The sequence below is a fragment of the Dendrobium catenatum genome, unplaced genomic scaffold, assembly GCF_001605985.2.
Source record: "Dendrobium catenatum unplaced genomic scaffold, ASM160598v2 fragScaff_scaffold_174, whole genome shotgun sequence".
Classification (NCBI taxonomy): domain Eukaryota; kingdom Viridiplantae; phylum Streptophyta; class Magnoliopsida; order Asparagales; family Orchidaceae; genus Dendrobium; species Dendrobium catenatum.
In genome coordinates this window covers 201250-218320 of record NW_021318636.1, presented here as the reverse complement: position 1 = coordinate 218320, position 17071 = coordinate 201250, and the positions used below count along the sequence as shown (strand labels likewise).

Here is a 17071-nt window from a genome sequence, read left to right as displayed (position 1 = left end):
TCTAAAATTACAAAAAAAAAAAAAAAACTTACAATGACTAGCCTCCTCCTCAATTTCTGTTTTGAATTTTTTTTTGTTTTGTTTTTAAAATTCTTTGTTTTTGTTTTTTCAGCTATAATTTAAGAAATTAAAAAATAAATAACCAATCACTCACTCTTGCGGTATGCTTACCTTCTTTCATTTTGTAGGGGTGTCAATATTTGATAGGACACGAAAATCCGACTCAAATTCGTCACAAAAATTTCGGGTTAGACCAACCCAGTTTCAAAACGGATCGGTTCTGGGTTCTCAGATTCAACCCATTTTAAAACAATGGGTCGGGTTCGAGTTTGCCCGAAAACCCGTAAATGATCTGGATTAACTCGGAAAATGACTCTGCCCACGACTGCCTGCGTTGCCACGTAGCCGCTACCCGCGGGCGTCGTCTGCCACGTACTCGCTGCCCGGGATTAGTCACTGCCAGGCGTGGGATTTGGCGAAATTTTTTACTTAAAATGTGGGATTTGGCTGAATAGAGCCGCAAGATTTGGCTGAAACAAGTCGGTTTAGGTTGACCCGAACCCGAAGCGGGTCCAAAAAATCGACCCGTTTGCAAAAACGGGTCGGGTTAGGGTTGACCCGAATAATGCTAAGTTAATTTAGGGTTCGACCCGAACCCAATCTGTGACCCAAAATTGACACCCCTAACTAGTTGTGTAGTTATATAATTTAATTTAATTAAGTTATATTGTTTAATTAATTATATATATAGCTGGGATTATATACTTCTATTCAGTTATCATCAAAATGCTGGGATTATATACTTCTATTCAGTTATCATCAAAATGCTGGGATTATATACTTCTATTCAGTTATCATCAAAATGCTGGGACAATTGAAAGATAACAATGACACCTCGGCGGGCCAGATCAGCCGACGGCTGGCGGGCCGGTTTGGTCCCAAATACATTCCGGCCCGCACAATTAAAATCGGGCATTTTTAGAGTCATAAGAACCGTTTTTTTTTTAATGTGTTCTATAGTCAATTTGGTCAATTTTAAATTTTAGAAAATTAAATTTTCAATATTTTTTTGTGATTCGAATAGTTTAAAATATTGTAGCATATATTTTCACACTCTGTAGGTTTTGACGTCCAAAAATAAGGGGGTAAATGATATATCATCAAAAATATAATCTTGTTCGGGCACGAATCTCGAGGCAGAATCAAGTTGGAAACTTCAAACATTAAATTGGAGATCATATGAATTCTGATTTTAGCAAACTTATAGTCTAATTGATCATATCATAAATACAAACCCAGCAACCCAAATTCGACTCAATCTGAGCCCAAATGAGTCCAAATCAAAAACCCGAAGCACATTTGGAAGGTTCAAACTATAATTTGGATTACCAAACAGTTTTCAAACTTGGCATGCTTATAGTCGAATCGAGTGGCTCGACGATACAAATTAAACGAGCCAAAGACCGCAGAATTCTGATATTATTAAGACATTCAAATGCCCAATAAACGATCCATAATGGAGGGATTCAACATCAGCCGTCCATTCAAACCACTCCATTACCCCTGATCTTCCACCTATTTATTGGTCATGCCACAATAAAAAAACTATGGACTTTCACCCGTCAGCCTACCGACGTCGTAGTTTTGCCTGAATGCCATCTAACGCCGGATTTATGCTCGGTTGCCGACTGACGTCGAACTTCTTCCCAATGCCAGACCTCTGCTCGCCATCGAATTTCTACCCGACGCGGGACTTCAACCTAGTGTAGGAGTTTTGCCGGCTGTCGTCTAAAATCGAAATTCTACCCGACGCTGGACCTCCGCTCGTCATTGGATTTCTAACCGACACCGGACTTCTACCCACAGCTAGACTTTCGCTGGGCTTCTATAATCTATCTGATGCCTGAATTTTTTCCATCAACAAACTTCTACCCAACACCGGACTTGGGCCCGTCGTTGGATTCCTATACGACGCCGGACTTCTGCCCATAGCTGGATTCCTTCCAATGCTAGACTTCCACCAGTCGCAAAATTCCTGCATGACACCGGACTTCCACTTGCCATCGGAATTCCATCCGAGTACTTCTATCGGTCGTCGGACATTCATCGGACTTCTATCCAATGCTGGACTTCTGTCCAACGCCGGAATTCTACCCGACGCCATCCTTCTGACCTCCATCTCTAGACAACGATCTTTATGACCTCCGTCGCCCGCCGACAAATATCTTTCCGACTTACGTCACCCACCGACTACAGTCCTTCCGACCTCCGTCGCTCACCAACCATGGCCTTTCTGACCAAGCAAATACGTCAACAATGACTCTTTGTATTCCCACCATGTAATGTACTTCATATGATGCGTACATCAAGCCAAGACCTTCCCTCTAAAGAAGGGCCTCAATTGTAATCGACTACAAATAATAGTTGATTCATTCAAATTGGGCTAGGCCCCAAGGTTTTTCCCCCTTTTCAGGGGTTTTCCACATAAAAATATCGGTGTCTCCTATAAATGTTGTACCCTAACTCTTTATTTGTATGCGTGCTGGATATTCGTACAAAACTAAAACATTAAACTTTATATTTCTCTGCCTCTGCGAATACTCCAGGATGCAACAGAGATGATACTTGATTAGTCATGAAGGTAATCTGCCTGACTTCATTGACATTGTTTCCTCTATATCTATTGCTTTAAGATTATTATTCCTTCAAGAGTGTATATTTCTCTAGAGATTTAAAGTAACGACCCCTCCCTCCAATTGGTTGTTAAGTTCCTCAGATTCATTCCTAGCTAGTCTCTCTGCAGATGAAACCATGGCTTCTAATTCAGTTTGCACTGTTCTTTTCTCTTAGCTGCTTGGCCCAATATTTGTTTTCGTGTACAGTACTAAAAACCCGTCAATTTTAGTGTAAGATAAAATGCTGATGCCTTTGGATTAGCAAAGTCCCCTAATCTGAAAGTGGAATTCTTTCTTGCTGTTGCGGTTAGGTGTTGGAGGATGAGAGGTCGTTGGAGGAAACAATAGTCGTATTGGACTTCTAGATAAGCTGATCAGGCTGCTTAAAGTCTTCTCTTTTTCTCATAAAGTTCCAAATTATCATAAGTGCGCATAAAAGTCTTAACTTTAAAGAAGAAATTCTATCTATATTTTATATTCAATGATTGTTATCTTAAAAATTAGGATTACAAGTAAGTATATTAATTCTTAAAAGTATCTGATAATCTGATTAAATATTTTGTCGAAAAGAAAAGCACCCGATGCCATGCACTCACCATCCAGAATACAAACGATATAGATTAGATCCATTCGTAGAAGCAATAAGCAAAGAGACAATCCTGCCATGGGGATCTCACGTATGGTATAGCCTTTGCGATAGCAGAAATGGTTGAGTATTATATTCTGCGTCAAGTACCAAAGAGATTACTCAGTTCATCACTCCTGAATGTAAAAAAGCTTATCTCCGATTAGCGGATCATCCCAAGTAATAGCTACATACAGCCTAATGAATTTGTAGGTGCAACCTAATTCTTTTGTTTTGAATATGTTAAATTTGGCATTCCAACGTAATCAATAAGATATAAATACTAATTTGGTTATATATTGGTATAGTCTAGTAATATAGGTCAAGATATTCATTAAATTTCAATCATAATGGGATTTTACAGATTTTTTTTTAATATGAAAATAATAGATGTTCAATCAATCTATCAAAATTTATATTATATTCAATAATTCAAATTTTATTAGGATATCCTCATCTGAATTTTTCAACAAATTATAATAGGAAGTATTTCAATTTTTAGGAGATATGTTTTACATGCATGATGATTATGAAGATGATTCTCAGCAAGTTCTTAGTTGATTTTCTCTCTCCCCAACATAAAACTACTCAATTCATTATAGGAAAATCAACCATTTCCGGCGGTATTTTCCGGCAAAAATTGAGCCTTTTCCGGCGGTTTTGTAATTTAGCGGCGGTTTTCCGTCGGTTAAAATTCCACCAGTAAAAACCGCGCCGGAAAATAAATTCCGGCGGTTTTTTTCCGGCGGTTGCCGGCGAGCTAAAATCGCTGGTCAAATTAAAAAAAATCCTAACGCCCCCGCCACCCTGCTCCTGCGCAACCGGCGCCACACCAGCATCCCCGCGCTCCAGCTCCCGCACTAAATGAAAATTAATTAAATAGTTAATATAAGTTTTAATTTTTTTTAAATCATTTAAATAGTACAAAAATTATTCATTTTCATTAAATTTTTCAAAGCCGTCGGAAAATTCCTTGGGAAAAAATCGTCGAAAAAGCGCCAGAAAGCCCCCGGAAACGTGACGGCAGGAAAGCCGCCAGAAAATTCCGCCGGAAATCAATGATTTTCCTGTAGTGATTTAAAGATTAGTTTTCATGACTCCCTATCCCCTTTTCAATCAAGTTTATCATGCCTTAAGAATTGCACAAATGCCTCTGATGACTTTCATATAATTGAGAACAACTCTTTATACTTATTGTGCTCATCACATAAATCACTAAAAACAATCAAATACTTGATCTCCATTATCCTCCAATGACCTACTGTTCATCTTCATTCTATTCGATAATTGGTGACCAATGAGACTTTTTGCTTCTTTTACTTATAACTTTATCTTAAGAAATGGTCCTCCAAGATATGTTGAGACATTCTAAACTTTTCTCCTTAATTCTCCTTTTTTTGGGCTAAAACCCATATAAGAGCCTACACATTAATTAAGCAAAAGACTACAAGTCCTTAGAAGGTTCTTTAGCTTGCTACTGCTCCAAAGAGCTACAATAAAAGAAAAAAAGAAATCCTAATAAAACCAAGAACCTTACTAGAGTACAAAGATCAAACAATAAACAAAAGCAAAAGGAGGGCAAAACACCCCCTCCAAAACAACTAACAGAGAAAATCAAGAGAAGCAGCCAAGGAGGAGCCAAAAGGCTCACAGGCCAAACCCTACAGAAAATAAAGAACACCATAGAAAAATACAACAAAGGAAATGATACATCATAGACACAAGCTCTCCAACAAACTAGGCCACCTACAAGACAACAAAGAACTCCAAGTAAATCCAAATTAGGCAACAACCAAAAATAAGGGGAACAACTAAAGAGGAAAGACCGAAGCAACCATATGACAGAACCCAACAGACACCAGACAAGGAACCCACAACAACAAAAGCCCCTAGCCAGCAGCAAACACACTCCAAAGCTAGAAACCCCCAGAGGCTATATATATATAGTATCTCTTGAGGTGTGACAATTAATATTATGATTTTAAAAATATGATTGAACAGACCAGTTTGTTGGTTCAACTGTTAATTAGCTTTGCACTTTGGTGTAGCATAAAAAACAATTTTGCAAAGAACTGGTTAGAATAAGGTTGAATTGATTGTTGAACTGGAGAATCAGTGAACATGTCTGATTTTTTATGAACCGGCCATTACGATTTACGAATATAGATCAAATTATGATATTTTGATTTTAATTGAATGGATAAAATAAAATATTTCGAGTTCTAGAAAGTTCAACCTCTCTTCAATCTTTTTTTTTTTTTTTGAAAAAAAAAATAAAAATCCATTAATGAAAGAAGGTTACAAAAGAAGACCACACATCTGGCCACAACATAATCTTACAAGAATAACATAAAAACAAAGCAAAGACGAAAAAAGTTAAAGATCGATAAAGTCGGACTCAGACCAGCACCGGGTTGCCAGGGCAGGGCCATCCACTGGAAAATTCATAAAAGAAGGGCCAACCAGGTTGCCAACCAACCCTGGCCATCCACGACGCTTGCGGCCACGCTGCTTCCTCATCGTCCAAAACAAAACCATTTGATTGGTCAACCAACAAGCCACAAAGGCATACCAACAAAAGAAAAGCAACACAATCAGCAACCCCAAAACATCACAAAATCCAACATTCAACGACCACGTCTGCCCCGGCCACGAGGTCTACCAGGAGAGGCAATCGATCAACCGGTAGATCACGCAACAAATTAAAAGAATTGCTAGGATCGCCATCTCCGATTGATTCAACATAATCAGAAGCAGAATCGAAATCGGTACTATAGTCATGAAGCCAGTCCAGGTGGGTTCTCACTTCAATGCCCGAATTATCCTTTACATGATATATTAATCCTTGGGGCTCCATAAAAGTAACAGGAACATTAACATAATCATTAATCACTAAGCTGTCATTAGGAGTAGGACTAGAGTTACCAGAAACAGACACCTTACACACTTCCTCACCCAAACTCTCCACGACAGCAGGCTTAACCGGGCAATCCAACTCCACAGAATTTAGAGCATGACCAACCAAAGTAGTAGGGCCAGACCTCACAGACACCAAAGGAGCCTTACGAGGAAGGTCCTCAGCACTATGAGAAACACGATTGGTGGCCAAAAGCAAACCCACAAGAGTAAAAGGTTGAGCGTCAGGGGATAAACTAGCAACATACTCAACACCACAAGCATCCTGAACCACCTCATTGACCACAGCATTTTCCACATTCTCCAAACCGACTAAAACAGGGGAAACACAAACAGGCCCAGAGTTCGCCACCTTTTTAGCCAACAGAAAATCATCAACTACATCCCCAGCCAAAACATTCAAATTGTGATCAACTACAGGAATATAATTATGGGTATTAACAATAACTTCCACATGAGTCAAAACCGTATCACCAGCGGGCACCAGAACCACAGGAGACAAACCGAGAGTAGTATCATTTAAACGGGGGGAACTAACAGCAATCTCAACCAAAGGAGAAGAACAATTACCCGCAACAGAACAAACCAGATCCTTAGGTAGAGATTCACCCAAAATCGTATTATCAGACAACGGACAACAGTTGCCAGAGGAGTGCCCAAGTTTCTTACAAGAAGAGAAAAATTGAGGAAAATCTTCAAACTGCACTTGTTGGACATAACCAGAAAGCTCAGGACCTAACCAAATCTTATCAGGATAAGATTTGGTAACATCCAACTCAACCAAGACACGAGCAAGAGACGGCCTGGAACCAATAGAAGTGGTTGTGTCAATTTTAAGCGGTTTACCAAAGATCAAACCGAGACCATGCAGAATCCTGGGAGAGAAAAGATGGGGACGGAGCTAAGGGAAAGATATCCAAATGGGCACAATCGGCGATTCAACACCAATGTCCACGAGGGGAGACCATTTTGAAAGTTTCATATAGCAATTAAAAACTAGGTAAGAACCATGGCAAAAAACCCAAAGTAATCAAGATCATTTTTTTAGCTTAATGAGAATATGTGTCGGGTCCAAAAGAGTAACATAAAATTCCCCCTGTAACTTCAAATTAAAGAAGAAGCACCTGATCGCATCCAAGGAAGGACGCTTAGACGGGAAAAATCCAACAAGAGAAAATTGGAACGGAGCTGCCAACGCCGAAATTTCATTCTCAGAAATCCAAAGAGAAGGTAACCCGCGATAAGACGACACCTTCAAATCGGGAAAAGAAGGAGAAGACGATGAACCAGCAAGCACCTCTAAAAATGAACGAGAAGAGGAAACACATTCTAAAAACCAAGGATCACACAGTTTTGGTGACATGCCGGCAAAAGCCGGAAAAAACCGACCAAAACCACAAAAACTAAAGCAAAGAAACAACTAGAAAGAGAAGGAAAAACTGCCCTAAGGTAGAGGAGCCACCACGACCAGTGAAACCACCCAGAAGGAGCTGCCGGAGAAGCTAGGGCATTTGCCCTAGCGGAGCGGGCATGTTATCCATGTACACTTGTTATTGCCTCTCTTCAATCTATATTTTTAAGCTTATAAGTCGAATATTACTATTATTTAAAGCTGAATATCTTATAAATAATCATAATATCATATTCCAAAATTTTAATTTAGAATCATATTTAAATTATCCAAATGTGAATTATCTTTATTTAAAATGTTATACATTAGATTAGAGAAAATATCATTATTATAACATGAATACATGCATCATTTAAGTAATTTTAAAATATTTTTAATATTTATTATGTCATCAGTTAGTTCAACCCCAATTAAATCTTTTAAATCTACCATTCAATTTTTAAAGTTTATTTAATACAGTTGCATAATATTGAAGTTACTAGATGTTTATTCTTTAGAAGAAAAAGGCACATTACTACGCCATGCACTAAAGCTATAAGTTTACTTCTTGATGCAATCAAAATGGAAATTGAAAGAAAGGCCAATCGCTATTATAAATTTTAATTATAGTCACAGCTTTCTAAATACGATAAAAAAAATAGATTTTTTTATGCTTCTTAAAGCAAAATTTTAATTAGTACAAAAATAAAATTGTTTGAGAACTAAAAAGCTGATTTAAGAAGCAGTATGAAAACCGTCCCAAACGAAATCTAAATATTAAAATTTAGGCACTCATTCTATAAAAAACATGACTATAATCAATTTCCTTAATCACATTTTTAATCTTATAATTGCACTTTTTTATAAATTATAGTATGATGGAGTCAAAAAATATATTTTAGTCAAACGTTTTCATTAAAAATATAGCTAATTAATAATATATTTTTTGTCGCAAGTGCTTTTATCCCTTCAAATAATAATGACATTCTTAAGAAAATGATTAAAGAAAATTGTAATTAAAATTTGCTTATACATTTTTAAGCGACTAATAAAGCGAATTTAATTGAAAAATATAATTAAACTCAAAATTGTTTTAGCACTAAAGATGATAGAATAATTGTTAGACCGAAAAAAAAAAAACTGATAGTTTTAATAAATATATCATTATGAGATGTCAAAGTAATTAGAGAATAATTAATCGTGCCCTTAATTTCTTGTTTAACAGTCAAACAAAAATAACAAATAGGGAATTTTTTTAGTTTGAATGTGGTATTGTTTCTTACGAAAACTTAGATCATTGAAATGAATAAAGTTATAATTATGAGAGATATTTTGGCGAAATACTTAGTAACAATGCTTAGTTGAACGCTTTAAGTTCTCTCATTCTCCCATTGATATAGAAGTATCGGTGGTTGAAGCAATATCCAACAGTTTTTTCAACAAATTAAATTGAAACAAGATTCTGAATTAAATAATGATCAAATAGTCAATCAGATGTGCTAATTAACTTCGAATTAAATGAGATTCAAGATGGACTTAATATATCAATGACTAATTTATTGTTTCACTCTTTTGAGATGAGAACCAAACTATTAATATCATTATACTAACATATTTTTATAACTATTTAATATGTGATCAAATTTGAAGCTCTATTTGGGGAAGAATTATTCTGTGTGCACATCGAATGCCATCCGGAGACCAACTAGAATGCGCCACATCACCTTTTGCCAGTACCGTGGCTCGGTACTACTCTGTACAGCTGACGTGGCGTGCGCATTCTGGTTGGTCTTCGGACGACATTCTACGTCCTGTTTCCGCACAGAATAATTTCTCCTATAAATATGTACTCTCTCATCATGAGAACTCTCTATATTATCTATTAGTCTCTCTTTATTTTAATGCATCGTTTGGATTAGCTTTTTTACTATTTTCAAAGCAGCTTTTTAGTTAAAAAAATAAAATTTTGGTACTAAAAAGCTGCTTTAAGAAGAAATAAAAAAGCCGTTACAAATGAAATCTAAGTATAATTAATGTATCATGAACCCCCTTAACTTTGTATTCATCACTAGAGTCATTTGACCAAAAACTTCCTTAATCATCATAAAATGAACCGATTATTTATGGGTGCTACGACATATCTCATGATCAGTACTTGATCTTAGTATAATCATTGACATCAATAGCATATGATCCTACTCAAGCCATTGACATTAATGCCACTTGTTAAATTGATGGAATCAAAGTTTAACTAGAAACACAAATAATCAAATCAATTTTTAGCTTTAAAAAAATTTATGGTTGTTAGTGAAGAACAATCTCTTTTCATTTCCACATCCATCAATATATTTTAACCATCCATTTTGTGGCTTAACAATAACAAAAAATTACCGGATGATCATTTGATGAAAAGGATTGAGCTCTGCAACATTAATTTAACTTAATTACGTAACCACTATTTATTGCATCCAAATCATCAGCAAATACAGCTACAAACACTTGCTGACCGATTTCTCCCAAACCATGCAGCTCATTTAGATCTGTTGGTTGAAAGTTTTAGCTATAATTAAGAAGTTTTTTATATGAAATTTATCGTATATGATGTGTGTGAATTTAACTTAATTGAATCAAATTAAAGCACCAAAAGCAAAAATTCTATCAAACCTATCCTTCTCATAGTTCTTTTTTTTAATGTTCGTGCAGGGGTTGGAATTTCAGACCTCCATTTTAGAGTTCAAAGAAATACCATGGTGAGTGACATCTCTAGTGTTCACAACTTATTTTTAAACAAGCCAAGGCAATAACTGAACGCTACCATTGCTCAACAGTCTTTGCCGACACCAAGGAAATCAATATAAGGTACATCCTTTCGCCTCATCAAGGTAGCTTTACCACCATCTTCTTCCAGATACTGAATACCTCCTCTATCATTACTACTCAAAATTTCTCTTGTTGAATTGCACCCAAGTCTCAAAACTTCCTGCATATTCCTCATCATCCCACTTCCACTAAAGGAGCAGACTCGGTAAGAATCATAGAATGAAAGAAGAGGGATATTCATGTAATGCGAACTCTCCAAGCTTCCATAGTTGGGCCTTTTCTGATCAGTCCCAGGTAAGGATGTTAACGTGAAGGTAGAGAAGGCCGGCCATGCACTAGATGAGCTATTCCTGTTGAGGAACTTGGCTTTCTCTCTTTGTCTTCGAGCCATGATAACATGCCAATGGTTCTTCACAGCATTGTCAGTTCTTCCAGGAAAAAGCCGAGCTATCAGAGCCCACTTGTTGCCATGAATCCTGTGTGCGGTGAGAAGCCTCTCCTCTTCTTCTTCTGTGAAAGGCCTTCTGTTTATTCTAGGGTCTAGTTGGTTGAACCACCTCAACCTACAGCTTTTTCCTACAAAAAATATCAAAATTATAAATTTGAATTGTAATCATATTTTATTTTTAAAATATAATTAAATATTAAATTTGAATTACACTTTCTTTAAAACTGTGATTTGAAACAATAACTACAACCACGATTTTGATTTTTGGTTATAAATTTTGAAAAAATGTGACTGTTAAATAAATGAATAATTAAAGTTTTAATTTTTTTTATAAAATTATGACAGATAGTTATTTTTAGCCATAAGTATTTCAAATCACACAAACAATAATTGATCTTGAAAAATTGTGGCTAACGATAAAAATAAAGGGAGTGAAGAGATATTTTACTCAATATTTTTAAAAGATATATGATTAATAATAAGATTTTAAGTCACACTAAATTGTATATGCTAAAAATATAGGATATTGGGCCTATCATCTCTTCTATTATGATGATTTTTACATATAAATGATATGCTGCAGAAACATATATTCTGAAAATATGCTAACTTTTTGGATGAGAATTTTTTTTTTAAGAAAAAAAAAATTTCTCATCCAAAAATCCCTTATAAAATTTATTCAGAGGAATTTTTCTAACTGAAATTAGTCTTCACCAGTTCATGCATATTATTAGAGGGAGAGAGAGAGAGAGAGAGAGAGAGAGAGAGAGAGAGAGAGAGTCTAACTGAAATTAGTCTTCACCAGTTCATGCATATTATTAGAGGGAGAGAGAGAGAGAGAGAGAGAGAGAGAGAGAGAGAGAGAGAGGGAGGGAGACGGATTTGGTTTTTGTTGTTAGGTTTATCAGTTCGAGCATGATAGATTTGTGGTTCTACTATGATGAAGAAGATCACAGTCGAATTATATATATATAGAAGAAGTATATATCAAACTTAGCAGGATTATATATATATAGCATGCAAGTATTTAGAGCACATGAACCTGATCTTCCCTGCAGCTTCTCGGCAATCGTGTTCCAGTTCTGAGGACCAAACTCCTCGACAAGTTGCCTCAGCTTCTCATCTTCTCCAGGCCGCCAGTGTCCGCGTGGGCATGTCTTCATGTCCTCAGTCTTTACGGCATCTAAATTTTCCATTAAAAGCTGAGAGCCCACACATAAAGAGAACAAAGCAGCTAGCTAGAAGAAGATAGAAATGACCGTAACTATATATCAGGGAAGAAAATATTAGGTTTAGGGTTTGGATGAAAAGTCATTTTAATTCTGTATACACGACAAAGTAGTCTTATATTACGTGTGTGCTTGTATCCAATTCTCAACACTTGCGTGTTTGGCTATTGGCCCATAACCTCTTCTCACCTATCCGCTTAACTTCCTTAACAATGTTGTCTTAATCAGAAGAAATATTCTTCTAAGATGACTCTCCCGCTTCAACAACTCAATCCACATATGGAAGCAATGACAGTTTTAGTTGATCATTCTTGGTGTGATATCAAATTCTTATATAGCTTAGAGGGGGAAAAACAAAAAAACGGTTTTGTAATTAAATGAACTGCCCACAACTATATTGATTAGTATAAGGTATGTAGGTGGACTGATGAAAAACACCAGTCATGTGCATATAAAATATCACACTAAGAGGATAATTGTTAAAAATTAGAGCCTCCACAAGAAAAAAATATTTTGTGTGGATGCCGAATAATGTCCATAGATCAAACAGAACGCACCACGTCACCTCCTGCTCAGTACTCAGCTCGGTACCTGACTTGGTACTGCTGATGTGGTGCATTCTGGATGATTTCTGGATGATAAATTACTTTCAGCATCAGCACAAAATAATTTCTCCTCCATCCACATGGGTCACCATTATGGGTGAGTTGCAAAATAGAGTAAAAACAGGTTTTAATGCTATGTATGTATTGTGTAATCAAGCCCTTGTACTCAGTATTTGAGTGGCTTTCTTCTTCATGTAGTGATTTTTTTTTTTGTGAATTGAAGGTATGGCTGACAATATTAAAAACTTTGAAAAGATAGTTGTATAAAATAATTGTTTGATAAGAGATAAAAAATATACAAAATGAGTGCATAACTTGCAAAGTTATCAACTGACACTGTCCAAAAAAATGAACAAAATCTTGTCAAATTGCACAAAAAAATAAATCAAGTGGATAGAGGTGTGAAATCAATTTAGAATGAAACTGATTTGATCTGATAATCAAAGAAAGAAATCAATATCAAATCAATTGAAAATGAATAAAATAGAGCCAAACCATTTAGTTTGGTTTAGTTTTACTTAGGTTTTAAATTTCATCTTACAACCACACATCTCTAGCTATTTTAGATTATAAACTTAAGAACTGTATCTCATTTTTTTTTTAAATGTTGCAAAATAAATCGCTTATTTATAGAATATTTTTTAATGTGGATTTATGTTGGAATGAGAAGGCTATTTACAACTAGAAAAGGCTAAAGAAAAGGAAGATATGGAAGCAGCTATTGAGGATAAGAAGAAGATGACAGGAGATTAAAGAGGCTACTTATTTTATTTCTCACGTTACTTGATAATAAATTAAGATATCACCACTATTTATATTAGTAGTACTTTCATTAGAATTGTATCAACGCATTTCAATCAAATTGTTATAAAGGACTCTCTTAAAAACTCTTTTATTTTCTTTCTTAAAAGCATTAAAAGATATTATAAATTTTTCTAAGGTTTAGTTTAGAGTAGGTTTCTAGTATTTTCTTCAAAAGATTATTATAAAATATTAGGTTTATTTAGACAACAAAAGCTCAAATAACAATGGGACAAAATGTTTGATATGGCTTATTCTTTTCCTTTTAAGCTTTGGTTTAATGTTAGGGCTAATGAGTCTCTATGGGCTAATTTTATGAGGTCCAAGTATTGTGGTGGTAACCACCCGTCCCTGTGTTACTTCTCTCGGGGTAATTCTAAAGTTTGGCATCGTATTTGCTCTGTTAAATGGAAGGTGGAGGCTTCCTTAATGTGGGGTCTTGGTAATGGGAACATTTTCTTTTGGCAAGATATGTGGCTTAATGGGGAGTCTATTGACCATTTACTTAATACTGCTTCTATTTCTCAATTGAAGGTTAATTATTTCTTTAATGTCAATGGTTGGGATGTGGAGATCGAAATTGGCTACTGTTTTACTGGATGGTATTATTCAACTTATTTTACAAGTTCCTATTAATATTAATGTGAAGGATGTGTTACTCTTTTCGGGTTCTAAAGATGGGTCTTTCAATATCAAGCAAGCTTGGCATTCTTTTCATCGTAAGAAGGTGCCTTCTAAGTTGTTTAACAGAATTTGGCATAATTCTATCCCCTTTACTGTTTCTGTTTTTATGTGGAGAACCCTTCATAACTACATTCCTACTGATGAAAATTTACGGAGAAGAGGTCTTATTATTACTTCTAAATGACAATGTTGTTTCCATGTTGATAATATGCATCATGTTTTTATTTCTAGCCATATTGCGGTCAAAGTTTGGACGTTTTTTGAAGATTTATTTCATCTGAATTTATATGATAGTTCGTATGGTATTAATCAATTGTTGGACCGTTGGTTTGTTAGATCTAAGGGTCATACTAAGAATGTGATTTCTTCCCTCATTTGTTGGTATATTTGGTTGGATAGGAATAACTCTCGGTTTATTGGTGGTCCGATGAATCACCAGAGCATTATTTTAAAAATTAAATACAAGGTTCTTGCTTTATATTCATCCAATTTAATTGTGCTAAATAATTTCAGGAATTATTATTTTATCCTCTCTTTTTTTGGTATTAATGGGAAGGATGTTTGCAGGAATGTTAAAACTTCTTATTGTAAGTGGTGGAAACCTAATCCGAATTGCTTTAAGGTCAATGTGGCTTGGGCCAAAGTTAATGATATTTATGGTTATGGTGGTATTATCAGAAATCATGTTGGTAATTGAATTTCTATTTTTGCTGGGCCGAAAATTGCTCATGATAGACACAATGCTTTGTTTATGGGTATTTTGCATGGGTTAAATCTTTGCCTCAATTTGAATTTGAAGAACATTGTTTTGGAGGTGGATGATTTTTACGACAGCCTTTTATTTTTGCAAAAAGATGAGAATACGGGTGTGCCTTCTCAGTTTTATATCCGGAGAATGATCAAAGATAAGTTGAGATCTTTCTTATATTCTTTTTCCCTTATTGCGGCGGATGGTAATGTTGTTGCTCATAATATGACTATTTTGGGCACTATGCTTAAGAATTTTAATGTTTTTACCTTTGCTTAGTTGCCCGTTCATATTCAGGGCCTCATTAATTTAGATCAAAGTGGTTACCCTTATGTGTGTCATTAATTTTGGTGGGGAGTTTTTCGGTTTCAGTAACCTGGGGGGTTTTGTGCTTCCTGCGGGGTCTTTGGCTGCTCCTCCCAAGTTTCTGGGGAGGTGGTTTTCTGCTTTGGAGGCTGTTGTGTTTCCTGTCATGTTTGGCCTGGGGCTGTTCTGCCAGGAGGTTTATTAGTGGCTGTTGAATTGGTATCTTGATTTCATTGTTTGGTTTGTGGTGGTTGACTGCTTCAGGTTGTGGCCGGGAGGTGTTTGCTTCAGGTTGTTTTTTTCACTGGGGGGGGTTTACCTCTCTGTGTTTTTTCTGTGGCCGAGAATTGCTTTGGGGTTCTCTGGAGTAATTCTGGTTATTTGATGGCCTGGAGAGTTTGCTGGAGTATTGGCATTTTTGGGTTTCTGGCCGGTATGATGGTGGGTTTTTTCATTAATATTCAGTTTTGGTTCAGTAAGGATTTATTTGGGTTTCTTTTTTCTGTCATCTTCTACTCTACTAATTCTTCTTTTTGGAGTAATTCTTGCAGGGATACTTTATCATCTACTTTAGGGAGCTCAATTGACTGCAAGGTATTATTTGCTATTATTCCTTTTTTTCTCTATCATAGTCTATCAATATATATTTTTGCAGGAAGTTCGAGCTGAATGGGATCTATCTGCCCTTCCTTTTTTGAGTGCTGCTTACTCACAGCCCTTGTCTTTATTTTAGTTTTTCTTGTACTCGTAGGATAAGGAACCTCCGGCTCTTAGGTTTTTTTTATTCTTTTTTGCCTGTAGCTCTTATGAGCAGTAGTGAGCTGGAGGATCCTTTTAAGGACCTTGTAACCGATTTTTGACATTAACGCGTAGGCCCCTCTGAGAGTTTAAAAAAAAAAAACTTCAAATAATTTATTCAGTTTATTAAAATCCTAAATCTAAATCAAACCAATCAATTTGCGAACAAGTGTAAAGTGAAATCAAAACAATTTTGAACATTTTAATCAATTTGAATCAAATTTGGACTTAGATGATTTTGACGACCATCAAATGATTTCCACTAGATAAATTATAATATAAATAAACATAGAATTAAAATTACTTTTCTTGATTCACAAGATATTAGTGTGTCATAGTTCTTTTTTCCTTTTTCAGTAGATCACCTCTCAAGTAAAAGAAATATTATTACGTGCAGAGTCCGGATGTCGTCCATGTTGATTTGGAATTATTTTTAAAATCAAATTAGATTCTTTGGAAAGCTTTGATATTCATTTAATGTATTAATTAGAGAATTGATTATGTCCTTAAATAGTTGATTTGATTGGGATTTAATTGATGCATAGATTAGGAAGTTTTTTAGATTTTGTTTCCATAAATCTCTATAAATTGAGGTTTAAGGACTGCATGATAGTAAGGGAGAGATCATGAGAGCTATTGAAATTTTCTATTATTCTCTAATATAGTGAAATCATCCCCTCCCTGTGAACGTAGACATCTTCACTAAACAACATAAATTATCCTGTTCATTGTGTTTGTGCAGTACGATTTTGTTTCCGTTGTGTTTGTTTGCACAATAAATGGTATCATAGTCGAATTTTTGACGATTTTTTGCAACCGCTTGAGGAATGAGAAGAATTTCCTGTTTGTATTGTTCATCCAGGCTTGGAGCATAGTTAAGACGAAAGGGTGGCCAAGGGGGGTGGCTGATCGCGTGAAGCATGATTGTGGATGGATAGATCACAGAACACAGTCGTCGACACTAGTTTGCAGGAAATTCTCGATATCTGGTTTTCTAAAGGTAAAGGGCATATTTTCTATTTAATT

General features: G+C 35.7%; 1 protein-coding gene across 1 annotated transcript; it reads right to left on the bottom strand.

Annotated features, from left to right (window-relative positions):
• Positions 1-10334: 10334 nt before the first annotated feature.
• Positions 10335-12061, bottom strand: LOC110112067 (transcription factor MYB54-like). Its single transcript, XM_020844149.2, has 2 exons — positions 11917-12061; positions 10335-11002 (listed from the first exon to the last, which is right to left on the bottom strand). Exons 1-2 carry the CDS (start codon positions 12035-12037, stop codon positions 10428-10430), a joined length of 696 nt encoding a protein of 231 aa, XP_020699808.2. The 5' UTR covers positions 12038-12061; the 3' UTR covers positions 10335-10427.
• Positions 12062-17071: the final 5010 nt, after the last annotated feature.